This window comes from Pseudorca crassidens, chromosome 2 (genome assembly GCF_039906515.1).
Source record: "Pseudorca crassidens isolate mPseCra1 chromosome 2, mPseCra1.hap1, whole genome shotgun sequence".
Taxonomy (NCBI): domain Eukaryota; kingdom Metazoa; phylum Chordata; class Mammalia; order Artiodactyla; family Delphinidae; genus Pseudorca; species Pseudorca crassidens.
This window is the reverse complement of record NC_090297.1, coordinates 74,285,798-74,313,766: the sequence shown is the minus strand read 5'-3', so window position 1 is coordinate 74,313,766 and position 27,969 is coordinate 74,285,798. Positions and strand designations below refer to the sequence as shown.

Sequence of the window (27,969 nt, the reverse complement as noted above, 5' to 3'; positions counted from 1 at the left end):
GTCTTTAATCCATTTATTTGTGTGTGGTGTTAGAGAATGTTCTAATTTCATTCTTTTACATGTAGCTGTCCAGTTTTCCCAGCACCACTTATTGAAGAGACTGTCTTTCCTCCATTGTATATTCTTGCCTCCTTTGTCATAGACTAATTGACCATAGGTGTGTCAGGTTTATTTCTGGGCTTTCTATCCTGTGCCATTGATCTTCAAAGGTGCAGTTTAGAACAATGGTGCTTATTTGAAAGCTGATCTTTTGTCTGGACTTCATCAACTATCCTGCAATAGCAAAGAACATAGATGTTGCCTTCATTTACAGTTTTTTTTTTTTTTTCCTCCCAGAGATGGCAAATCCTGAGGCTGTTATAAGTAGCTGCAGCTCTCATGAAGAAGAAAATCGTTGCACTTTTAACCAGCATACATCTCCCTCTGAGGAGCTTCTATTAGAAGACCAGATGAGGCGAAAACTCAAATTTTTTTTCATGAATCCTTGTGAGAAGTTCTGGGCTCGAGGTAGAAAACCGTGGAAACTTGCCATACAAATTCTAAAAATGGCAATGGTAACCATCCAGGTAACGATCTCAGATCATGAGATTAGCGAAGTCTACTTTTACTAACAAAGAGAACTATGGACAGTTTTGTTTTATTTTTTATAACTTTTAACTGTATGCATAATAAAGAACAATAATTAAGGAGATATGCAATCTTAAACCCTCCCACTTCAATATTTGTGAAAGAAGACTTTGGTTTTTTTGTTTTCTCTAACTCTTTTCCTTCTCATCTTTCATGAAGTTATAATTTTACTCACAATGTAATTGGTTTGCAGGAAAAGAAAATTTTAATATTTGGCTTCCAATCAAGAAGCTTAGCTGAAGGTTTCTAAATCAACTGTGGAAACTAGCTATTGCCCAACCAGAGGATTCTTTTTTTTCCCCTAGTTAGTTTCCTGAGAATTTCTGTCTCTTCAGAAACTTCAGGATTTTTGTTAAGAGTATTTGGATTCTCCCGTCCCTGTGATCATGGGAGCCCTGAGGTGGAAGAATGTGGAGTTGATTAAAAGGAGTAGCATAGGTAGTGAAATATGAGACTTCATTTCAGGAGATGTTGAATCTCATTTCCTTGCCTTCTCTTAACATTTTGGGGGGAAATTATATTTTGTGATTCTTTATATATACTTATGATTTACTCTTGCGAAGGTATGTTTTCCTGCTGGTGAGAGTAACTATCTCTTGTTAAAAGCAAAGGGGCAAAAATAAAAGATTTTAATAGGAAAAATAGATGTGATACGTTTATTTTTATTAATACTTTCTCGTAATTTGGTGAAAAATGCATAAGTACATAAACAACTGGTATTCAAGGAGAATTTTTTTAACTCTGAAATTGCTAATCTTAACTGATAATTGAGAACAAATGCTTAAGGTGTTAGAAGCTAAGGCTATTTCTACAGTCATATGAAGTTGGTGAAATTCTTGCCTACGTTTCTGATGCTAGGTGTTGTGTAAAGGAAACTGACATTTGAGTGATTATTTTGTTCCAGGACATTATTTCATTTAATTTCAACAATACTTTTATTGGATAAATACTGGAATCCTTTGGTTTACAGAATAAGGAACTGATATTTATAGAGCCACGTGATTAGTACTGACTAGTACTGCCACTGGCGGAATCAAGACTTTAGAGGCACGTGTTCTCTCCCTCTAACATATCAACATAAAAATGGATGTTCAGTTCTCAGTATATTTGGCAAGCTGGAATTGAAATTCTTAACTTCCAGCTGATAATGTGGTGTGTCACAATAGTGAAAATATTTATCTGTGTTATTTCTGATAAGTTGGAGGGAAAGCCTGTGTCAGTTGAACATGAATATTTTCTACTTAGAATGATAGGTACCACTTGTGTGTTTACTGTGTTTCGGCCTAAACATTTTATATCATCACATTCAATTCTTAAAACAAATCAGAGTTAGGTAGTAGCATCCCCATTACACAGATGAAAACACAGAGGCTTAGTGAAGTAAAATAACCTGTCATAGTCAGGAAACTAGAAGAATAGAACTGAGATTCAAACTCAGATTCTATTCCCTCTAAGACTTATGTTCTTTTTTTTTTTAATTTTTAAACATCTTCATTGGAGTATAATTGCTTTACAATGGAGTGTTAGTTTCTGCTTTATAACAAAGTGAAGCAGTTATACATATACATATGTCCCCATATCTCTTCCCTCTTGTGTCTCCCTCCCTCCCACCCTCCCTATCCCACCCCTCTAGGTGGTCACAAAGTACCGAGCTGATCTCCCTGTGCTATGCGGCTGCTTCCCACTAGCTATCTATTTTACGTTTGGTAGTGTATATATGTCCATTCCACTCTCTCACTTTGTCCCAGCTTACCCTTCCACCTCCCCATATCCTCAAGTCCTAAAAGATTTAGGAAGCTCATCTAACTTTCCTGTGTTTCCTAGGGTGGTCAAGAGGAAAATTGACTAACAGTTTAAGATGTTAAGCCTGTTAGTAATAAGCATATAAAAGGCATTTAGGTAAGTTTTTTTAGTAACTGAGGGTTTTTCTTAACTGTGATGTTTCCTTAATCTACATTGGAACAATCAAACAAATATTACATAAAGACTCTGTAATTGAGCAAATGAGGGTGACTTGATGACAGATTTCCTCTTTTCAGGGAAAAGACAGTGGTATTTCTGTTAAGTTGGAGATTTTGTGTCTGCAGCAGCAAAAGAAAGATGGCTATGATGATAGGCACCCTACTAAAAGTTTCATTTTCACACTGCCTGGCTCAGTCTCTGAATTATAGTAGTTCTCTCTGCCAGTCGTACTCTTGTCTGCCCCTAGGCCCTTGAAGGCAGGAACTGTGTCTTCTAGCTCGGTGCTGGCTTGTGAAGGTATTCATATATTTGAATGAATCGGTAAAAATACCTTTGGGAATTCTCTGGAGGCTTTTTAATCATCAGCTTCGATAGATGTAAAATCCCTGGAATATCAAGCTATCATCTTACTGAGATTTAAATAGGACCCAGCTTAAAGAGGCTCTTTAGAAATGAGAGTCGAGTTAGGTAGAGAGTGATGACATGTGTGGGATACAGGGCATATGTCACAAGGGGAGGTGAGAGGTGAAAAGATTGGTCTACTGTCTCTATTTTTCCCTGATCAGACCCTGGATACTTTGTGTAGCATGAGCTTGGATAGGTTAGAGCTTGGATTTAGTCTGTTAGACTTGGGTTAGAATTTTGACTATATACTTGCTACTGATGTGACTTGTAAAAATTATTTAACTTCTCTGAGTCTTCATGTATGCATCTGTAAAATGGGTGTATTAGAAACTATGCTGTGGTATTAGTATAAAGAAATTTCCTGCAATAGTGTATGGAACATAGGTTTTCAGTGTTGTTCCCCTTTTCCATATAAAATATATGTTGCCCCCCTTACTCTGCTATCTAAGTCAAAATATATGTTCTAAACTTACAGCGTGCACACACGTGTGTGTGTGTGTGTGTGTGTGTGTGTGTGTGTGTATGGGAGAGAGAGAGCAAGAGGACAACTGAGTTTCATGTAAAACTCTGGGGTCAATCCTGCATGAATGTTAAGGATACGTTACGTTAATATATTTTAATTTAGAGATGAGTTGAAATAATATTTTTATTTTTGGCCTTATTGTCACAGTTTTGGTAATTAGACCTAGGAATATAGTTTGATTATAGGACTTAAACTTATGTAAGATATTTCTTAGGTTGTATTGTACACCTGCTTCAAGACCTTTTTGTTCTACAGAATTCATTTTGAACTCTTCTATTTGCCATTCAAGCCCCTGCACCATCTGACTCCAGTCTTTCTCTTCACATTTTTTCTCACTATTTCTCTCATTGAATTATGCTGGTGTCCTCAATGTCCCCCCAAAGTGCTAAGTTCAACTCGACCTTCTTGGCCTTTCCCCCGTGTTCCTCAAATGTCCCCTGACCAAGTTATGCACATATTTTAGGGTTTCTATTATTCTTTCTTCCTTAGAGAAACCTTCCAACTTCCTTAGTCAGTTACCTTGCTTCTCTGAGCTAAAGAACTCCTAAAGGGCTTCTCTGAACTCCTAAAGCTTTTGTTGGTAGGGAAAATGTCATAAGTGGGATCGTACATGAAAATAAATGTTGAAAGTATGCAAAATCACTTTCTTTTATTTTAAAACTAGAAACCCACCTTATCTTTAAGGACAAATTAATTCACAGCTGCCAAACTTTTAATTTCTATTGAATATATTCAGGATTAATTAGGCATTGAATCTTGAATAGATGAATTGATCATTTTGTAGAGAACTTTTATTTCATTACTTTTTGACCCACTTACTTTTTCTTTTTTTCTTTTAAGCTGATCTTTTTTGGGCTAAGTAACCAGATGGTGGTAGCTTTCAAGGAAGAGAACACTATAGCATTCAAACACCTCTTCCTAAAAGGATATATAGACCGAATGGATGACACATATGCAGTGTATACACAAAGTGATGTATACGATCAGATCCTCTTCGCAGTGAACCAGGTAAACAAACACATGCATTCTTCACTTGGGAAAAAGATTAGACTGGAAAATTGTTAGCAATGTACATAATAGAAACTGGCATTCAGTTGTACAAGGGTGAACATTTTTTAATGAAATATGTAAATGACATGTATAAAACAGTTAAATTTTTTTTAACGTTGCCAACAACCTTTAACAGAACTAGAAGTTGAGAAAAGCTTTTCTTTAGTAACAGAAAGACAGAAACTTTAAAGACTTAATTGAAAGAGTCAGAGCTAGGGCTTGGCATGAGAACCTCAAAGGTTTAAAATGATTAACCATGACCTTGGCTGTAAGTAGTCATTAAGTCTTCAGAGCTTATACTTTCAGGGACCCTTAACAAATAATGAGAATATTAACTTTGCAGAGTGTGTATAGTAACCAAGACCTGAAATTTCATTTAAAAAATAAGTAAGGCCTTTATGTCATACATGACAATGATTTTATTGTAATATTGATTAACTGCCTCAAAAAGGAAGCTTGTTTTTCATACAGATGATTCAAGTTTCTATTCAGAGTTTCTGATCAATTTGTTTTTGCTACAAATAGTACTTTCTCAAGTCCAAAATCTCCTATTTTGTGGGAATCGTTGGAAGCTTTCTTGAAGTCAGTATTTCTAACCTGAGTTAGTCTGTAGATAACATTTCAAAAACATTACAACTCTTCTTCAAAAAATTATTATAGTCCAATTATGGCTCTCCTTATCCTGGAGGCAAACTAGGCACAGTGAGATAAAATACGTATTTGTGACGCTAAGGCTTTCTGATCGCATTCAGATTACAAAAATTGGCCAGAAATCTATAGTAATAGAAGTAAGCTAAATATGTTGTTAAATAGAAATACGCCCTACAATTTGTAAGGTAAAAAATAGTAAAATGCTGGAGATATTCAGCTTTGACATTCTTGTTTTAAGATTATTAAGTTCATCTAAAGCTACGCTGAACCAAATTGGTAGTTTGGTTTTGGGCGGGAGGGGCGGGTAGAGGCAAGATGTAAACAGTTCATTAAATTCCTCCTAAAACATTTTTACCTTTTTTATATAGTAAGCCTAAGAGCAGTCTTAAAAATATAATATTTGGCAGTCAGGCCATTCTGTTTATCAGATTTCCGTGTTCTTTACAGAATTGCATGTAGATTCCTTGTGCTAGTATATAGGTAGATAATATTAATTGGGGTGGGGTTTACTTAGGGCAAGTGACTCCCTACCATCTTCTGAGCGCTATCAGGCATTTTATTTTATTTTTTTTGAATTTTATTTTCTTTTATTTTATACAGCAGGTTCTTATTAGTTATCTATTTTATACATATTAGTGTATATATGTCAATCCCAATCTCCCAGTTCAGCCCACCACCACCACCCCCAGCCCCACTTTGCCCCCTTAGTGTCCATACATTTGTTCTCTACATCACTATCAGGCATTTTAAACTGAAGGTAAAAAGTGTCTTGAGGGCTTCCCTGGTGGCGCAGTGGTTGAGAGTCTGCCTGCTGATGCAGGGGACACGGGTTCGTGCCCCGGTCCAGGAAGATCCCACATGCCGCAGAGCGGCTGGGCCCGTGAGCCATGGCCGCTGAGCCTGCGCGTCCGGAGCCTGTGCTCCGCAACGGGAGAGGCCACAACAGTGAGAGGCCTGTGTACCGCAAAAAAAAAAAAAAAAAAAAAGTATCTTGATCACAATATTCATAAATAAAGTTTTAGTTGTTAATGAGGTCAGTTATTCTACACGATTCCAGAGAACTGAATAGAGAAAATATAGACTGATATGAAAGAAAGATCTTTGTTTTCTGTAAGGAAATCTCTTGATAGTTGCGGTGATAGTCACCAAGGAGAATGAACAGATAAGACAGTAGCTTCTCAGTCCTTAGAGCTAGTTCCATGACTAATTAGTTTTCCTGAACAGTAGAGCCCTAAAATGCCATCTAACTGCATAACCTCTAGGGTTCATCCTGATCCAACACTGGTTATAACAGCATCACTTTGGTTTAGTATATATGTTTATATATTTGAATATCGAAGACCTAGTTATTTTTATACTATGTCCTGGCTCTTAGCAATCAGTCATGTTTGGGCCATCTTTACTGGGTTCCTTCTTTCATCCGCCCCTTCAATTAAGGCAGTCCTCAAAGGTTTGTCCTTTTCCTACAGAATTTCCTCCTCTACACAGCCTCAGCCACTGCCAGGAGAGGTGACCCTGAACCATTTGCTCACACTGCTGCATGCAGACAGCTCACGAGCACCTCAGAACCACTCCGACCAGAACGGGTTCCTGTCCTCTTCCCACCTGCTCCCCAGACATGTTTCTCTTTCTGATCACTTGCTTAGATTTAAAGGTCTCAGGGTCTTGGAACCATTTATTCTTGCAGCTCAAACATAGTCTGTATATCCCTACTTCTGGTTGGCTTCCCTCCTTTCCCTCCCTACCATTTCTTGAATGTTTTCTAAAGGATTCATCTAAAATCACAGATTTGATTGCATAATACTCCTCATTTTATACATATAACAGTGTTAAGTGCCACATATTAATATATTTATCCCGGGAAGGTGGAGGTACATCCCAGGCACTCAGATGTTTGTGAATGAATGAAAGAGCTCAAAAGATTCATGTGTTGAGATCAAGTGATCACAGAGGGGCCACAAAAAATCCATCTATAATCAAGGAGCAATCGGTTTTAATCTGCTTTACTTTGGGTGCCACATTACTCAGGTAAGGATCTTTAACGTGTTTTTATATTGTCTTCCAAAGGGTGACCTGGGGCCCATGGATCTGCGTGAAAAACTACTTCCCTCAAGGCAGAGCTGCAGAGGCAAGTAGGGACAGATGTCCAGCCTGATTAATGCCCCACAGAGGCCATGGCCAGTTAGGTGCCCCATCAGTCAGTCCTACAGGTCACCTGCCTTTCAACAATAGCCCCACACCACATTCCGGTCCCAGAGTCCTCTGACTCAGGCTCCAGAGCTGCCCTTTAGCTGGACATGGTCCTGCCACTTGCCCCTGAACTGAAAAAAATGCATAACCTAAAAGCTGAGAACTATGTTTTATTCAAGGACATCGCTGCAGACTACAGCCCGGGAAGACGGCCTCTCAGATAGCTCTGAGGGACTGTTCCAAAGAGGGCTTTTGCTGAAACAAAACAAAACAAACAAACAAACAAAAACCCATGTAATGAAACATCAAAAGATTACTGCTAATCATAAAAAAACCCAGATATCTCAAATTAATGATTTTAGTGCCTTTCTATGTATGGGAAGATGCAAGAGCCTGGGCTCATGGCAGTTATTCCTTTGATATGCATCTTAACTATCCAGGACCAGTAATCTGTTTTTCTCCATCCTGAATTCCCCTCAGAGCACACCCGTGATGCCACTGCGGTGGCTGAAGGCTTGATGGCAGGCAATACTTATTGTTTATTGGAGTGGCAGGCAACACTCTTTGCCTACAACATCCATCTCCTGCAGGTGCTCAGACCTCCATGAGGAGCCTTATTAAGATAGCAAGGAAGTCTGGCCGTAGCATCACTTATAACGTTAGCATGTACCTGAAGCCCTGCACTTTGGATCTTTTGTGTCTCAAGGTTTTACAAGGTTTAAGACTCAAGTTTCTAAGGTAGGAGGTTCAGATCTTTAAGTAAGTCCTGTGGGGACTGCCTCACAAGGAGCGGGTGCTCAGAAGGGCTACAGGGCCCCATGTAGGTACGACTGCTTCATGACCCCTGCTTGCCTTTCTGGCTTTACCTCCCAGTACACATCCCCTATTCCAGGCACCCTGGTACTTTACCGCATTCAATATCTTTTACGTCTTTTTTCATTTAATGTACTGTTTACCTCTTACTCCCCGACACCCCAGTGTAAAACTACCAGTTTGACTCAGAGTAGCTTTATAAAGATTTAAGACACTTATTTCCTTGTATGGAAAACAAACAGCTCAAAACTGAATATCTCCAGCATTATACTATTTCCCCCTATATGTAGGACATAATGCTGTTTAATGAGTGATGCAGCTTAATTATATCACTGTAGATTTCTGGCTCATTTTCCCAATCCCAATGCTAGCAGAAAGGTTGGTGCCATAATCACAAATCGTATCCGAGCAACTTACCATCTTGGTGTGCATAGATTAGCTCTAGCGAACAAAGATCTACTATCACAGCGGTCCCTAACCTTTTCGGCACCAGGGACCGGTTTCTTGGAAGACAGTTTTTCTACGGACCGGTGGCGTTGGGGATGGTTCGGGCAGTAATGGGAGCAATGGGGAGCGGCAGATGAAGCTTTGCTCACTTGCTGCTCACCTCCTGCTGTGCAGCCTGATTCCTAACAGGTTGCGGACCGGGGGTTGGGGACCCCTGCACTATCACGTTATAGTGATTTTCACCTCACTGTTAATTTGACTGTGTCTCATACTGTTACCTGAAAACTGGGTTTGCCTCTTGGTGGATGTCACACCAAAAGACACAACCGAGCCAAAGGTCAGGAGAAGGAAGGATTTATTACTTGCAGCAAGTAAGGAGAACACCAGGGATCTTTCCCAAAGCAGTGTCTCCTCAAACAGCAAAATTGGGGAAGTTTTAAGCTAAGGGTACGTGTATAATCATGAAGGAGCTTGGGCGGTCAACAGAGTCCAAGTTTTAGTTGATTGAAGTCACGAGGGTCAGAAAAGGTTAACATCATCATCCCTTAGATTTCAGTTGACCTGGCAGTTAAGTGTTTTGGGCTAATCTTTACCATGGAAACAGAACTGGGAATCTTTACAATTGATGTATTATCTTTGCTGTTGTTACTTCTCTTGCCTGTTTCTGCATTCTATTGTTCCCTTAATATTATTAATTACTGAGACCTGTTCAAGGACCAACATTCGATCACAAAAAGGCTTAGGCCAAAAATGGCTTCTCTTATATCAAGAAAGCCATGCCTGTTCTCTTTCTCCAGGGACCTCCCCTACCCTATCTGCCTACAATACCGTTCTAAGTGCTGGGGTTAGAGCAGTGGACTTGATAAACTCCTTGCCCTGTGGAACTTACATTCTAATGGAGGAGATGGATTTTAAACAAGTTTAGCCAAAATCAGTTGATTTCCAACAGTGATGAGTGCTATGAAAAAAAAAATTAAGTGGCATAAAATATTAACAATGGACTCAGGATGGTCAGAAAAGACCTCTCTGGGGACTTGAAGTCTGGGGAAGAATATTTCAGGTTGAAGGAGTGACAACAGCAAAGGCCCTAGAGGCTAGAAAACATTTAGTATGTTTAAGGCAAGTGTGCAAAGGAGTAAGGGAAGGGCCAGGGATAGGGCTATAGGTCTCTCAGGGCTTAACAGGCCCTGGAAAAGAGCTGTGAAGTTTATTCTGAGAGAGAAGAAGCCATGGGAGGGCTTTCGGTAAGAGAAAATTGCTATAAAAGTGACCAAGCTGTGTTCTTACAAAGATAAAGATTTAAAAAATACATTATTTTTAGACAAAGTTTTGCTGGTTACCCTGGAACAATTTTATCCCATTTCCTATATTATGGTAAAGCAGAACTCTGACTTTATAGTAAATAGTTCAAAGATAAATAAAATTTATATTCACATTAAATGTAAAAGTCAGTTCCTAAACATAGTTCTTTAAAGGAGGAAAGAACCTGAGAATTTATTTAAGGTTAAATTAAGCCTTTAATTTTGCAGATAAGAAAGCAGCAGCTCATAAAGTCTATGACTTGCTCAAGGTCACAGAAATGAGACCTGAACCCAGAACTCTAATTAATTCAAGAGTGCTCTTTGACCTCTGCGGTCCTGGTGCACAGTAGCATGTTAATTACTCTGCATATTAGCGTGCAAGTCTCCACATGGACAGGAGGTGGGAACCTGCCGTTTCAAAGGCAGGGAGGGAGGGGAATCATGGCTTCACTTCCACCTGTCTGGATGTTCCACTTTTTCTGTTTCTCTTTTTGGTTGAAGTACTTGCAGCTACGCAACATCTCAGTTGGGAATCACGCTTATGAGAACAAGGGTACGGAGCAGTCAGCCATGGCCATCTGTCAGCACTTCTACAAGCAAGGAAACATCTGTCCTGGAAATGATACCTTTGACATTGATCCAGAAATTGAAACTGGTGATGTTCTTCTATAAGCTAGAACTTCCATTTTTAACTCCTTGATTTGTACTTATTTATAAATCAATTTATACTTATTTATACTAATTTCATCTCTGAAAACATTGATTTGGCCTGTGCTATTAGGTCATAGTAAGAACTTTATCAGAGTTGTGTCAGGTACTTCACTATAACTCATGATTCTTAAAACAAACAAACAAACAAAAACTCCCACAAAAACCAACGAGGCAAGTTTATTATTATCCTTGTTTTATAGAAGACTGAAGTGTGGCTCAGAAGGTTAAGTGATCTGCTCATGATGGAGCTAGTAAGAGGCAGTGCTGAAATTTGACCCAGGCCATGCCCTTAGCCACTTTATTCCACAGCCTCTCTGCTGGATAAGCCAGTTAAATAGACAGATATTGTCCTTATAAAACAGTTTGCTTGCAAATTCTTGATGTATATAAAACTCTCTCTGCTCAACAGCACTTCACTATTCAGTGTCTTTGGGGTAGGCTGGGCCTGGGGGGCCAGGCAGGGAATGAAAACCAGAACTTAGAATAGCACAGCTTATTCTTATTAGCAAAGTTCTATTTGCAGTTTGTATCTAAAACATTAACTTAGGTCATCGAGTCAAAAAGTAAGTACTTTTAACAATAGCCACTGGGACTTTTTCTTTGAGAAGAATAGTAAAGGGTATAGTACTGACTAGTGAAAATCTTCTAATATGCTATCTTCCTTTTTTAAAACAGTGTTTATTGAGGAAAAATTGTCAACATAATATTTTTTTAAAAAGATCCTTTAAACGTAGAAAATTTTATCTTAGACGCTACAGATGCTTCAAACATATGCTTAGGATACAAAAAGGAAGAAGGGCCTCAAAGTTTAAAAAGCTTAAAAAGACAGAAAGGAAGATGACATTCTGTAGAAAACTAGTGAGATAGAGTTCAGATCTTTCTCTACCCCCATCCACTCCAGAAATGTTATAGTCACGTATTAAAAACAAATAAATCACTGTAACCACGTGGTATGGATGTTTAGCTTTAAAAATCTTAATTTACAAAAATACCAGAATCTGAATATCTAGTTTTAAACATATGATCCTTTCAAGATACAGTTTTCTATATTTATTTTAGGCACTATATTATGGTTTGTTCCTTTCTATGGCAGAATGTTTCTTTGTGGCACCAGATGAACCTTTTCACGTTGGAACACTAGAAGAAAAACTCAAGTTACTGCTGGACTTTCACAGGTGAGGGAACAGATGGGAGTGTAACTCATGTTTGCGTGTATACGTTTTCACTGCACTGAAGTCTCCTGTCTTCTAGACTCATAACAGTGGATCTGCAGTTTAAATTGAAGGCCATTAATCTGCAGACTATTCGTCATCACGAGCTCCCGGATTGTTACGACTTTACTCTGACTGTAAGTGTGGGCTGGGCTGAATTTGATTCCTATCTGGAGAAAAATAGTTTTATCTAGTTACAGGCTTATTTACTTGTATTAAGGGGTGATCAAATGTATAGGATGTTCCCATCCCACTTGGATGTGCACAGGGGAAGCATTGGTTCAGCTAGCTCTATTTGGTTATGAAGTAGTCCCTTCTTATCTGCGGTTTTGCTTTCTGAGGTAAGTTACCCTAGGTCAACCTCGGTCTGAAAATATTAAGTGGACAATGCCAGAAATAAATTTTAAATTGCATGTCATTCTGAGTAGCATAATGAAAAATTTCTGACCCTCCCCAGATATGAATCATCCTTCGGTCCAGTGTATCCTACCCGTGAGTCACTTAGTAGCTGTCTCAGTTATCAGATCAGTTGTCCCAGTATCACAGTGCTTGTGTTCAAGTAACCCTTATTTTACTCAATAATGGCCCCAAAGGGCAAGAGTAGTGATGCTGGCAATTCTGATATGCTAAAAGATTCCTTTAAGTGAAAAAGTGAAAGCTCTCAACTTAATAAAGAAAGAAAAAAAATGTATGCTAAGGTTGCTAAATCTACAGGAAGAAGAAATCTTCTATCCATGACGTTGTGAAGACGGAAGAAGAAATCCATGCTAGTTTTGCTGTTGCACCCCAAACTGCAAAAATTATGTCCAAAGTGTGTGATAAGTGAGTGGTTAAGATGGAAAAAGGCATTTAATTTGTACAAGATATTTTGAGAGAGAGAGAGAGACCACATTCACATAACTTGTATTATAGTATATGTTATAATTGTTCTATTTTATTATTAGTTATTGTTGTTACTCTCTTACTGTGCCTAGTTTATAAATTAAACTTTATCATAGGTATGTATGTCTAGGAAAAAAACATTGTATATAAGGTTTGGTATTATCTGCGGTTCCAGGCATCCACTAGGGGTCTTGGAATATATCTCCTATGGATAAGGGGTGGCTACTGTACTAACTTGTTTACTTGTTATTTATCTGTCTTCTGTACCTCAGTGTAAGTTCTCCGAGGGCAGGGACCTTGTCTTGTTCACCGCTGTGTCTTTAGTACCAAGGTCAGTGCCTGGCACAGAGTAGGTGTTCAAATACAAAAGGAACAGAGGTTTGTAGGCTCTGTATGGTCAGCTCTCAGCAGTCAGTGGCAGTCTGCTTAAGGTCATTGCCAAGGGTTCTTGCTACCCAGTTTCCTCACTGTGGATGTTTGTAGCCTTTGGGTTTTGCTCACAGTGCCTCCCTTGTGCTGCCTCTAATGCTCTGGTTAGCTTCCTCGCCTTCAGCCTACCCTATCACATCTATGTTCTCTGTCTTCCAGTTGCAGATGGAGCTTTTGATGCTCTCTAGGCAGCACAAGATGCCCCTCATGTGAGTTCATCACTTCACGAGGATCTGAGTCAGTAGTAACACAATGCTGTATCGGCATATGCAGGACAGCATTTGATAACAGCTTGCCTTCATGTGGTCCAAATTTCTATTACTTCAGCAGTAGTTTATATCAAAAGTTATGTCCACGATACTTAACTGATTGGCTGTAAGAAATCAAGTTTTCAGAAATGGAGGTTAAAAATATTTTCAGAATATAGGACAATGTAATAATTATGCATATTACTTAATAAGAAAAAGCACTAATTCTATAAGACTGTTTTTATTTGGGCTACAGATTTTGATCTTAATATTAACCAGCAAGTTATGAATTTTCAAAATTACTTGATTTTTAAAAAACTGAGCTATTATACACAGTCTTCTCTCTTCTCTATCTGTATCTCTGTCTGTCTGTCTGCCTCTCTCTTTCTCTCTGTCTCTCATGGAAAATGATACTTTTCAGAAGTCTTATAATCCTTAAAGGCTTTGGTCAACTGACAGCTCCTTCATGGACCCTTTTGTGATTCCTCAGTTAGCAATACATTCTGTGTTCTGAACTCCCAGATTTTGTTTTCATTTTTATATTTTGTATGTCTTACCACCTTCTCCTTTGTTTTAGAATTTTGTAGGTCTTTATCATCAACTCTACTAGACTGAAAGCTCCCTGAAGGCAGGAACCATTTTATCTTTTCATCCCTCAGAGAACATAGTAGGTGACTCAAATATTTGTTGATTGAGTAAACAAAACACTAGATCCTTTGTCATGACTCACTACATCAGTAAAAGCAACTTGGCCTTTAGCCACAATCAAATGTAATATTTTTGCCATTCTTGTAGAATTATCCCAAGCTATATCTGTGCAGTGTGGATTTAGCAGTGCATCTCACAGAACTGTGGTGGAACTTATATCCTATCAGGTAGTTTGATAATAAAAGCCATTAGTGCAACTTCATTGCCGTAAGTAAACATGAACTGGGGCAGCATGCCTGATATAAAATGCAAGGTCTTTGGAGTCAGACAAGCCTAGATTTTAATGTCAGCTCACCAGTAAGTAGCTATGTAACTTTAGGCAAATTACTTAATTGGTTTGAGCCTCAGTTTTCTCATTTGTAAAACAGAATTAATGCCTACCTACCTGACAAAATTGTTGTTGAGATAGAAGATAACATATATGAAGGACCTACCAAAGTATATGGTATGTAGTAGATATTTGATTCATTCAACAGCTGTTTATTAAGCCTATCCTGTGTGTGCCCAGTTGGATTTATAATGTAAAAGTAGTGCATTAGCGTTCATTCATAGTAGTTTGATAAATTCTTTCATCCTGTATTTTGAAGCTCTTTATTAGGTGTATAAACATCTAGGATTCTGTGTCCACTTGAGCTGACTCTTTTATCATTATGAAGTGGCACTCATTAACCCTAGTCATATTCTTTGCTCAAAAATTTACTTTGTCTGATGTTAATATAGCCATTCCAGCTTTCTTTTGATTAGTGTTAGTATGGCATATCTTTTCCCACCCTTTTAAACTTATTTGTGTCATATTTAAAGTTGGTTTCTTGTTAGGCAGCATATAGTTGAGTCTTGCTTCTTTTGTCCAACCTAAAAATCTCTACCTTTTAATTAAGGTGCTTATTACATCATTTAAATTGCCTGTGATTGTTAATATGATTCCTCTCTTTTTCTGCCTTCTTTTGGATTGAGTATATTTTAGGATTCCATTCTATCGCATATGTTGTCTTATTAACTATAACTCTTTGTTTTATTATTTTAGGGTTTCTAGTACACATATATAACTTATTACAGCCTACCTTCAAGTGATGGTATACCACTACATGTATAGCATAAAAACCTGACAGTATATTTCCATTTCTCCCATCTTGGCCTTTGCGTTATTTTTGTCATACAATTTACTTCCAGATATAAACTGGAACAATACATTGTTATTATTTTCACTTTAAACAGTCAGTTATCTTTTAAAGCAACTTAAATAATTAAAAGTCTTTATATTTGCCCATGTAGTTATCATTTCAAGTGCTTCATTCCTTTGTGTAGCTCCAGGTTTCCATCTGGTATCATTTTCCTTCTGCATGAAGGGCTTCCTTTAACATTTCTTATAATGCAGATCTGCTGGTAATAAGTTCTTTCAGCTTCTATATGTCTGAAAAAAGTATTTCACCTTCATTTTTTAAGGATAGTCTCACTAGGTATAGAACTCTAGTTTGACTGTTTTTTTCCCCAGTACTTTAAAGATGTTGCTCTTTTACAAACTAAAAATACAAACAATACAAACTGCTGTCACTGCTAAGAAATCTGCTGTCTTCTTCATCTTTGTTCTTCTGTATGGGATGTATTTTCTCCCCTCTGGCTTCTTTAAAATTTTTCTCTTCATCTCTGATTTTAACAATTTGATTCTGATATGCCTTGATGTAGTTTTCGTGTTTCTTGTATTTGGGGTTCATTGAGTATCTTGGATCTATGGGTATATAGTTTTCATTATATTTGACATTTACTCAGTGTTATTTCTTCAAATATTTTTCTGTCTCTTTCCCCCCACTCTTCAGAGATTCCAATAATATGTATATTTGGGTACTTGAAGTTGTCCCACAGCTCTCTTTCTTTTTTTTTTTTTTCAGTCTTTTTTTTTCTCTTTCTTTCATTTTGAATAGTTTTATTGCTGTGTTTTCAAATTCACCAATCTTTTTTTTGTCTGTACTATCTAATCTGTTGTTAATTACACCCAGTATTTTTTCTTCTTCATTTAAAGAATTCAGCTTCTTCTAAACCTTACTTAGATGTGATTGACATTAAGCCAAAATTTATTTAATGAGCACCTACTATTTGTAAGACCCTGAGGCTTTTTTTGTGGGAAAAGCATGGTTTTCCCTTGGCAAGGATTTCTGACTCATTCAAATAATACTGAGCATCTTCCTTATGTGAGGCTGTGGGCTGGTTCCCTCAGCAGCTATGGAGATGGACAGACACTAGCAATGTCCTTGGTTGCTGGTCAAGGGAAGAAACTTACAGTCCAACATGAGGAGAAACAGAGTGACTAAACTTATTAAGTTTATTTGAAATCTTATATTTGAAGTGGTATCTGATTACCGCACACGAAGATTTTCAATAAAACTCATTTAAATGACAGACTTTAAAAGAACTTTTCTTTTTCTTTAGGACTTGAGAGAAGAGGCACCAAAAACAAAAACAAAACCCCCAAACCAGACTAATTTCCTTAGCTTGCCTTCTTGGTGTATGCAAGGGGAAAGTGGAAGGAGCTAGAAGGGGAAGACAATGGAAGAACTATGAAAGGTGTTCTGGCATGGCTTTGGTGCCTGGTGTCCCAAAATGGTTATCGTTGAAGCCAGACATGCTGTTGGTTCCCTGTGACCACACCTTTTGTAATACATATGGTTCTATAGTGATAAAGAAATCTGGTCCTAGAAGGAAAATCAAAAAAGCTCCATTTGAAATGTTTCAAGACAGAAATAATGAGCATCTGTGTTAGTAAGAATTACAACAACATTAAAAATCTATCCCTAGCTGAGGCTCTGCTGGAAGGCGGAGGAAAACATACTTGTACTCGCTCTTGCCCGTTGTAAGAGGGCATCTAGAGGTGCTTAGAATGGGAAGGAGGGGGAAATTCTTTTGTTTTATAAGTGGTTCAGGGCTTGAATACTGTCCTGGAAGCAGGATTGTAGAGACTAAATGTTCTCTATGGAAGATCTAGTTCAACTTTCTCAGCTCACAGAGAAATAAAAAGAACTTCCCAAGGTTGAGCAGAGTTAGCGACAGGTCAAAGATGAGAGTCTGGGTCTCCTGTAACTTTGGAAGAATTGTTTCCTAATTAATGCATAGAGGCATCTTGGCTTTAAAAACTATAGGTATGGGCTTCCCTGGTGGCGCAGTGGTTGAGAGTCCGCCTGCCGATGCAGGGGACACAGGTTCGTGCCCTGGTCCGGGAAGATCCCACATGCCACAGAGCGGCTGGGCCCGTGAGCCATGGCCACTGAGCCTGCGCGTCCGGAGCCTGTGCTCCGCAACGGGAGAGGCCACAACAGTGAGAGGCCTGCATACCGCAAAAAAAAAAAAAGAAAAAAGAAAAGCTATAGGCATGTTTTTTACCCTTTTCCTGTTCTTCACAGATAACATTTGACAACAAAGCCCACAGTGGAAGAATTAAGATAAGTTTAGATAATGACATTTCCATCAGAGAATGTAAAGACTGGCACGTATCTGGATCAAGTAAGTGATGAATTTTACTAGTTTTAAAGATGGTTATTAAATAATATTAAATGGTTATTAAATTACTTGTCCCAAGGATGTGTGGAACATTAAATGAAAGAATTGGACCATACCCAAGTCCCTAATTCTCTGCAAGTAGATCAATTCATTGTAGTTGTCTGATGTTCCAAGTAATTCCCAAGTTATTAGTAATCACAATGGCTTTTCCTGCCTTCTCCATGTGCCCTCACTGGCCTATTCCTTACCAAAAAGAAAAAAATGCTTATAATCCCCCCAGCAAAAAGAAAATCACATATACTCAAACCAATGTTTATCGAGTGCTTATTGCATAAGTATAATACTTCCACCTACATCTTCCTCACTTCAATATTTTAAAATATCTTTGAGCTAGGTGACATCCCTATTTTTACAGATGAAGAAACTAAGGCTCAGTGAATTTTGGTGTGTATGGGGTCATACAGCCAGGGAGAAGTCAGGTAGGATTTGACCCTGAAGTATCCCACACCTTATAATTATCTTCTGTCTAGGTCAAAAAAGTAGACGAAATAAGGAAAGGGTGCATTCCTAGAAATATGGACACAAACTCAGGTATAAACTGAGTATCACTGAGAATTTTGGAGCTGAACTGGATAAAACTGACTGGGAAGAATTGATCTAATTTCCTAGTCCCTTATATTGATATGTAGTGGTGTGTTGTGCTAGATTTTAATGATTAGGTCAGAGGGTCTCAGATTCTATTGAAAAGAAGCATCATTCTAAGTACCTGCTAAGATGCAGTTTCTCCAGCTTCATACAAGACAGTCTGTAGATCTGGGGGTGAGACCCAGGAATGTGCAGGGAATCCTTATTCAGACCATACTTGTATAATAATTGCTTTAGGGTTTCCTACTAATGGATTCACGAAGTTCAGATGTAGTAATGAGATAGTATGAGTAAATAAAATAAAATAAAATGTCTTCATTCTTTTCACTAATAGGTAACTTCAAATATATGAAGATCTTGAATCACAAACTTTTATTTCAATCACAAAGTTGTTTATTTGAAACACAAGCCTGTTTTGTCATCTGTAAACATTGTAATACTTCTCCACAAACTTGAGAATAGGGAAAATGAGAGCATATGAAGGTGCCTGGAACATAGGCTTTCTCTCAAATGTTTGTTTCTTGAATTTTAAGTTTTTCTGAAGTAGATTTAGTCCTTCGTGTGACAATTAGATGCCTCTTGACAAAATTATGGAATGCTTCATTTCAGAATAGTCTTGAGTTCTTTCTATCAGCATAGAGCAGTACAACTTGTTAAGTAAAGACACGCTCTGTAAGAGAGCATGTGACGGCCAGCCCTCTGCCCACCTCTCTTCACCTGGCTCTGCTTATGCTGGGAGGACTGATTCCCAGAATCTCTGCATGGGTGGCTCTGCCTTGTCACTCAGGTCTCAGCTAAAACCCACTGCCTCTTTGGTGAGGCCTTCCTTCATTGTGCGGTATAAGTGAACCTTTCTTTTCCCCATTCCCCCACCCAAAGCTCCCTCAGCAATGGTGGTCAAAATTTAGTGTTACCTAGAGAGCTTAGGAAAACACAGTTTCTGATTCACTGGGTCTAGGGTAAGGCAGGAGAATGTGCATTCCTAACAAGTTCCCAAGGGATGCTAAGAGCCACTAACACAGAGTGATGGATGCTGGAGACAGACTGCAAAGGTTTGAATCCTGACTTTGCCACTTACTGGCCGTGGAACCTTGGGCAAGTTCTGTGACCTCTCTGTGCTTCAGTTCTCACCTGCAAAGTGGGATAATCACATCTACCTCGTGGGTGTTGCTGTGAGGTGCAAGTGAGTTAAAACCTATAAAATTCTTAGAACTATGCCCGGCAGGAAATGCACTCAATACATGTTAGCTATTTGGATTTACTTTATTCATATCTCTTACTCCTGTCAGAAAATAATTCGTTCATTTACTTGTTCACTTTTTTCTCTTATATCGCTGGAGTAGAATAGAAGTTCCACAAGGTCAGGGGCTTCGTCTGTCTTGTTCACCCATTATACTCTCAACATGTAGAAACACACCTGATGCTTAATAAGTATTTTATACCTAGATAAGTATATTTAAATAGGATATGCAGGAACCCTAACGGTATTAAGAACAAAAGACTACAAGTTGATATATAAAGATCTTTGATGGATGGTTGTGATGATTTTTAAAAGAAGGACTTTTAGTCTTTAAATACTCATGGAAGAATCTGTATCTGAGCCTTTTCTCTTTGTTGTCTTTGTGCAAAGAATGCTTGAATTATTTAAATTATTCTAAACATAGTGTGAAGGATCCGTATAAAACTTGAAAATGCTTCTGAAGGATGCAGAAAGAAGACTTGAATCAATTAAAAGGCACACTATGTTTTTGGACAAGGGATTCAACATGATGAATATGTCAAGTCTTCCTAAATTAATCTATAAATTCAACGTGACTCCCCCCCAAAACTACCTGTAGGATTTTTATTGGAATTTGACAATCTGGCCCTGAAGAATATATGGAAATATAACAAGCAAGACTAGCCAGCAGAAATTCTAGGAAAGAGTAATGAGAGGTATTTTTCTTAGGCGTTACAACACACGAAAACGTCAGAAGGGTAAGATATGGTACTTGAATACAAACGGCCATGTGATACATGGTAAAGACGGCATTTCAAATCATTTGCTCTTTTAACTGGCAAAAATTAAAGAATATGGAGCAGATGTGGAGGTATGTGTAGGTATGTAAACTTTCATGATCTTTTTGGAGAGCAATTTCTTAGATCTTCTTTTAGAAAGATGCATATGCCTTACCCCAACAGTTCCATCTTTGGATATTCATCCACCTAAAGGATCACTTGCACCTGTGCACAAAGAGGACCTGGAGAACGGTTTGTAGCAGGGAAAACCAGATTCCAATCCAAGTGTCTTTACAAATACAGTATTGTACATCTATACTGAAGTATGCAATGCGGCCATTAAAATAAATGAGGCTAAAAATGAAAAGAAAAATAAGAAGTATATGTCACCATATTAATGTTGCACTGCATAAGCAGGTAATCCACTTTCCTTCCAGTTCAGAAGAACACTCATTACATGATGATCTTTGATGCCTTCGTTATTCTGATATGCCTGGCTTCGTTAATCCTGTGTGTTCGATCTGTGGTGAAAGGACTTCAGCTTCAGCAGGTAGGGATCTCTGCTTTCTAGGAATGTGATGGACATTTTGATTGATAGAGAAATTCACCGTGCCTCCCTTCTTCTCCCGAAAGGAATTTGTCAATTTTTTCCTCCTCCATTATAAGAAGGAAGTTTCTGTTTCTGATCGAATGGAATTCGTCAATGGATGGTATATTATGATTATTATTAGTGACATATTAACCATTACTGGATCAATTCTGAAAATGGAAATCCAAGCTAAGGTAAAATTTTTTCCTATTTATGTCATTGTTAGTATCAGATTTGCATGAACGATCATTTATTTTTTCCAAAACGTTAAGAATTCACAGAGTAAATTATTTCTTTCAAACATTTTATTGAGTAAACCTGAAATAACAGTAACTTGTAAAAATCTAGTCCAGAAATCTTTTAGGCTGAGTTTTCCAAAGTGTGATTCACAGTCCTCTGCATCAGGATCATTTGGGTAGTTGGTAAATACCCCACGTTAGACCTATTGAATGTGAACTCTGGGGGTGGGGCCTGTGAATTCTTACACACACCAAAAGCCATACACACTCCAAGGTAACTAAAGTAAAAGGTGTTTTTTGTTGTTCTTACAAGAAATACCAGAATCTTCAACAAAAAGAGTCGGCTGGGGGTAGGTGGAGGGAAGTGAGGCCAAACTACTATTGTGTGAGTCCTTGCAGTTGTTCCCTTTGTCCATTTAAATGGAGAATATTCCCATTTTCCTACTTTTCCTATTTATGTACTACAAGATTTTCCATTTTAAGTTAGGACTAATCCAGCCTGGATATCAACCCTCCCCCAAAACAAAAATAAAAAACAAGACAAAACAAAACGAATACTGTTCAAACTAATCTTGTTCAAATTTATATTTTTCTAGCCTGACTACAACTAAATATGAGTATGATCCGTGGGGAGCCTCTTATGGTTCAGATTCCTGGGCAGAGACCCCAAATGCAATGGCTCAGTTAAGACAGGAGTTTATTTCTCCCTCATGTAATAGTCAGGGTGGATTTTATGTGCTGGCAAGTTGCTCAGCTCCACACCATTCAGGAATCCAAGTTTGTCCCATCGTTTTCTCTGCCGACCATTAAGGGCTCACCCAGACTGCATGATTGATGCTGGGTTGCCTCACAAACAGATTGCAACCCATGGAAGGGAAAACCTGGTATGGTAGTAGGTCTCTCACAGTCTTATAACCTGGCTCAGAATGGCAGCCTTCATTTCTGTTCAGTCCTACTGGATAGAATTTAGTCACATCTAACGGCAAGGGAACTGGGGGAGATAGCCCAGGCATGTACCTCAGAAAGAGAGAATGGGTTTAGGAGGCCATGGAGCAGCTGTCACTATATGTCAATGTAGTATATATCATTAGAATAGATGTTTAACTGTAGGGACCAAAAAAGGAGGAGTAGGGGGAGATTTACAGCAAATCTTTATTTTTACCAACCTCACCTACCATTAACTTCAATGAGCCTTTAATGGTGTCCAACAATCTTTCTGCATTTTTCTAAGCTATTCATTTCCCCTGTCTTCTAGCTGATCATTTCATATTTCTTCTCTTTTGAAGCTTGTAATACTCCCTGCCCCATCCTCACTCTCAGCTGATGACCTCACTTCCTATTTCACAAAATAATGGAAACAAAATAGGAATTCCACAAATTCCCACTTCACTTATATACCTGCCAGCATCAGTGCCCATATGCTTTGCTTTTTCTCTGCTACTGTAGATATATTATTTAGGTTACTATCCAAGGCCAACTTCTCCACCTCCTGCCTTTCAGATGCCGTCCCTGCTTGCTTACTCCAGGGCATGGGTCCAGCTATTCTTCCTCCTTTTCTCATGCATCCTCAATTTCTCATTCTCTACCAGGACATTTCCATCAGCATGTTTTTTTTTTTTTTTTCTCCTTTCTAAAAAGGCAAAATCTCAAACTATTCTCCCTCCAGCTACTTCCCCATTTCTCTGCTTCCCTTTATACAGCAAAATACCTCAAAAGAGTATTTAATCCTGTTTCTGACTCTGCGCTTCCCATTCCCATTCAGGCTGCCCTGCCACTCCAGGGCAATGTTCCAATGACCTCTCATGTTGCTACATTCAATAATCAATTACTTATCCTCATTTTGACCAATCAGCAGCTTTTAGCACTGCAAGCACGCCCTCTTTGTTGATGAACTTTTTCACTGGCTGTCACTTACCTGGTTTTCCTCCGAAATCACTGGCTGGTCTTCTGACTTTCCATTGTTGGTTCCTTCTCATCTCACCAACCTATGAAAGTGACAGTATTTCAAGGCACGGTGCTTGGACACCTTCTTTTTCTGCCACCGTCTTGGTGATCTCATCCTGTCCCATTGTGTTAAATAATGTCTATTTTCCAGTGATTTTCAAATCTCTATCTCCAGCTTGGAATTATTCCCTGAACTCCAGTCTCAAATATCCAACTGTCTATTCCACATCTCCACCTGGATGTCTACCTGGCCTCACAAATTTAACATACCTGAAACAGAACTCCTGAAATCTCCACCTCCACAGTCCAAACCTGCTTCTCCATGGCCTTTCTAAGTTCAGTTAATGGCAACTCTTTTCCGTTGCTCAAGACAAAAGCCGTAGATTCATCCTCAACTCCTCTCTTTCACTAACCCCTCTCCTCCATATCTCATCCAAGAGGAAATCCTATTTGTCTCCCTTAAAAAAATCACCTCATCACCTTCACTGTTGCCATCCTGGTCCAAGGCACCGTCAGCTCTCATCTGCATTATTGCAGTAACCGTCTCACTCTTCCAACAATCTGCTCCCAACATATCACTCCTGTTCAGAGCCTCAATCTCCCCAGTCTATTCAGAATAAAAGGTAAAGTTTTTAAATTACACTCATGGGGCCCTAAACTACCTGCCCCCTCACCTCTGTGACTGCACACTCTCCCCCATAGCTCACTCCAGCCAGACTCACTATCTTGCGAGGTGCCCTCCTGCTTTGGGGCCTCTGCCCTTACAGGTCCCTGTGCCTGGAAATCTTCCACAAGGTTTTTGCTTGGCTTGCTCCCTCACTCCCTTCATGTCTTTACTCAAAGGCCACCTGTTCAGTGATCAGTCCATGCTATTTGAAATGCAACATACAGCCTTCCCTTATCCCCTCCCCTGAATTGTCTCCTCAGCACTTACCATCAGCTAATGTACTGAGGGTTTTGCTAGTTTATTTCTATCATCTCTCTCTCCACACTAGAATATAAGCTTCACGAGGGCAGGGAATTTTGTTTGTTCACTGCTTTGTCCTTAGCATCTAGAACAGTGCCGACTCATTGCTACTCAACAAATAATTTTTGCCCCAAATGAATTTCTGCTACATAACTGATTATTTTTTCCACTCTGTTTTAGAGTCTGACAAGTTATGATGTCTGTAGCATACTTCTTGGTACCTCTACCATGCTCGTGTGGCTAGGAGTCATCCGATACCTTGGTTTCTTTCAGAAATACAATGTAAGGAATTCCACGGTCCTCCAAGCTGCTGGTATTTCTCTTTCAAAGTTATTGCACTGCTTTGTCTAAAGGACAGAGGGGTTCTAATGACGTCTCTTACTTTCCCAGCTCCTGATTCTCACCCTTCAGGCAGCGCTGCCCAACGTCATCAGGTTCTGCTGCTGTGCAGCTATGATTTATTTAGGCTATTGCTTCTGTGGATGGATTGTGCTGGGGCCTTACCATGATAAGGTACTGGTAAACAATTTTTTTTTCTTGTTGTTATTAAGCTCTCAGAGTAGTGCCAGTGGCTCGTTATCCTTTTAAAATAAGCTCCTTTTACTTTGTGGCTCAGCCTTAAAATGTTGTAGGTAATGTATCTATTGCCAAGTTTATAAATTGGTAAGGTAAGACCACCTTGAGAGGATAACTGATTCACTTGACTGCCTCAACTCCTTTTGTGGAATATGGCAGATAATTAAGTCTTTCTTACCGTCAGCGAAGTCAAACTTGCCAATCTGATTCATCGATATATACTAGAGTGGGCTATTTAGTTAAGTCTTATTGAAATTTGACTTTATTTTAAAAAGTAGTATAGGGAGAAACTTGAAGAAATATTGAATATTTTGTTCACCAGAGTTATAGTCTTGAGTGTAATGCCATCATCTTAAATGGCATGAACTTTAAAATGAGAAGCATGAGGATGCATGGTTGGGACCTGTGTTTCTCACAGAAGCATTTCAAGGATCTCTTTCTACCAAGGTAAATGGGAGGGTAAAGCTTGACTCAGAAAAGCACTGAAGGTGCAGACCAGCTCTCCTATCTTCAGTTCAGGCTGCTCCTATTAAGAGGAGCGTCTGAAGGAGCTGCTTGTTCCAAGAAAAACAGTAGGCATGTACATGTTACGTACATCACAAGACAAATGCCTGGAGGAATGACTCCATCTTCCTGGGTGTCTCCAATGTGTACATGTTATCAAACTTTGGTGTGATTTTCTCTTGTTAAAAAAAAAATGCTTGTGGTTACCCCAGGTTATTTGTTTGAAGGGGTAACTTAAGATATCTAGTCCCACTATTTTTAATATGGTGTCATGATCAGTGTCTCCAATGGGAAGGAACACCTAGTAAAGTGAACTTTTCTTTTTTGTTTTTCCAGTTCCGTTCTCTGAACATGGTCTCTGAGTGCCTTTTCTCGCTGATAAATGGAGATGATATGTTTGCCACATTTGCAAACATGCAGCAGAAGAGTTACTTGGTCTGGCTCTTTAGCAGGATTTACCTCTACTCATTCATCAGCCTCTTTATATACATGATTTTAAGTCTTTTTATTGCACTGATCACTGACACGTATGAAACAATTAAGGTAGGTTCGTCAAGAACAAGGAGGAGCAGCATTTTCCTAGAACTTGCAGAGTGGCAATAAAATACAGTACCTGGGGCTTACCTGGTGGCGCAGTGGTTGAGAGTCCGCCTGCCGATGCAGGGGACACGGGTTCGTGCCCCGGTCCGGGAAGATCCCACATGCCGCGGAGCGGCTGGGCCCGTGAGCCATGGCCTCTGAGCCTGCGTATCCGGAGCCTGTGCTCCGCGACGGGAGAGGCCACAACAGTGAGAGGCCCGCGTAACGCAAAAAAAAAAAAAAAAAAAAAAAAAAATACAGTACCTGAGGGGGAGGGGATCAATGGAATGGTAGTTTCTTCAGGGTAGAGAAGAAGGGTCTCAATTTTAGTTACTAAAAACAGAAATGAAAGAGAAATAGAATTTCTAGAATGTTGAAAGTTTTGTCTCTGAGTAATTGTGCTCTTTCAGACAGGGTTTCAAATAGTTTATTAGAATTATAAGGATCAGTAGATACTGAGTGAGTGAAACAGTCAAAATTTTGTGGGAGCTTTTAAAATCCACTTTTCATAAAAAAAAATTGACCTCTTCATTTGGAATGAACCCCTGCATGGGACTACCCCAGAGGCCTGGTCTCCAGAACAGTCAGGGGATTAATGTGTCAAGTATGAGCCATGTGTGTGTTACACAGTCAGAAACATGATTTGAAAAGCTGTTATTCATATTGTCACTCCACATTGAATATTTAAAAATCAGTTTTAGCCCTTTGAAATATGGAAAGGCAGAATAAATATCCATCTGTATTTAAATTTCTAATAACATTATACTGTTAGGTATACTATCGGCATAGACACTTCCACTTGGGGACTTTTCTTTCTGAGCATGAGAGGCGTAATGAAACATGATGCCATGCGAATGTAAGGAGAAAGACCATCAGGAGTTGATGGATTATGAATTGATAATTACAAATACCTTGCTCACGAAGCCCGGGTTCTGACTTCATTCTTACCGAATCAGATGTCAGGAACCGACTGTCCTCAATACTTGCTTGGCAGACTTGCTTAGAGTCACCAAGGAGACTGGGAAAGAAGGTAGTTGTACCTGTACAAATCCCTTTCCATGGTGCTCTAAAAATTCACTACCTTCAACTCTGCATGCAGAGAGCTATATATATATATTATTAGAGGGTGACATCTGAGGTCTCAAAGAATAACATGAGTTGACAGCTCTGGATGACACAAGCCTAAAACTCGTAGTTTAGATGTTAACCTGCTTCCATGGTCTCAGAGCACTTGTCAGATGGGCGAGTCCTTTCTGATCCTTGCTGGTCAGGGCCCATTCTAGAGATCTTAGACTCCCAAACTGATATAAATATTAGGCCTTTAAATAAATCTGTCTGTCTGGAAGACAGACTCCATAAGGGTGTGCAGGCTGGATTTTACCTGGAAGGAGCTCTCAGATTCAACATGCCCATCTGGGGTTGAATCAGACCCACAAAAGAGAGCAGGACACTGCAGGATCCTAGACCCACTTTTCCTTAGCCAAACCTAAGACTGGCTCTAGAGGCTACATCCCCACGAAAATACTTGGAAGCAAGTAAACTATCCCTTTAGAAAAATCCCCACCTGTGTAGCTAAATGATCCACTTTGAATTTGAAATAAAGCTGTTTTCAGGGGACTTATTAATGAAAACTTTTTTTTTTTTATTCTTCTGTATAGCATTACCAACAAGATGGCTTCCCTGAGACTGAACTTCGTGTATTTATATCAGAGTGCAAAGATCTGCCCAATTCTGGAAAGTACAGATTAGAAGAAGAGCCTGCAGTCTCTATATTCTGCTGTTGTAAAAAGTAGCTATTAGGCTAATCTATGCCCTGGAGGGAACTATAATGTGTAGCTGAGTTGGGAGACAAAATGGATATTTTAAGATCAGATGTAGTATGTTTGAAGACTATTATTTTGAGCAAATTGATGGCTGTAATTCATCAAGAACTGTGTTTATATTTTAAAGCAATATTTAATGTCTTTGCAGCTTTAGGCTGGGCTTATTTTTTTTTTTAAACCTAACTTTGATGAGGGAAACTCTTGGATTCTTGTCCTGTTTATTTTTGCCATAGCTTTAGAATGTGTTTTCCATACCCTTCTCTACTCTTGCTTCCAGTTATTCTGACTGTGTCATCAGTGGAAACCATGCCTGAACTGACCTCAGACAACTCACCGACCCTGGCCTGGACCATTCTCAGGGGCTGTCCTTGAGAGAGAGGATGATTGCTGTATATCCAGTAATCATTGCATTTTAAAATCTCTTAAAGGAAAGAATAAGAAAGAAATAAACATCACCA

General features: G+C 38.9%; 1 protein-coding gene across 1 annotated transcript; it reads left to right on the top strand.

The window, feature by feature from the left end:
* The first annotated feature begins 338 nt into the window (after positions 1-338).
* Positions 339-27,969, top strand: MCOLN3 (mucolipin TRP cation channel 3). The gene is made up of 12 exons (XM_067712915.1): positions 339-566; positions 4,358-4,525; positions 10,471-10,624; positions 11,774-11,855; positions 11,932-12,028; positions 17,551-17,650; positions 20,728-20,840; positions 20,924-21,073; positions 24,210-24,311; positions 24,420-24,542; positions 25,446-25,652; positions 27,347-27,969. Exons 1-12 carry the CDS (start codon positions 339-341, stop codon positions 27,479-27,481), a joined length of 1,659 nt encoding a protein of 552 aa, XP_067569016.1. The 3' UTR covers positions 27,482-27,969.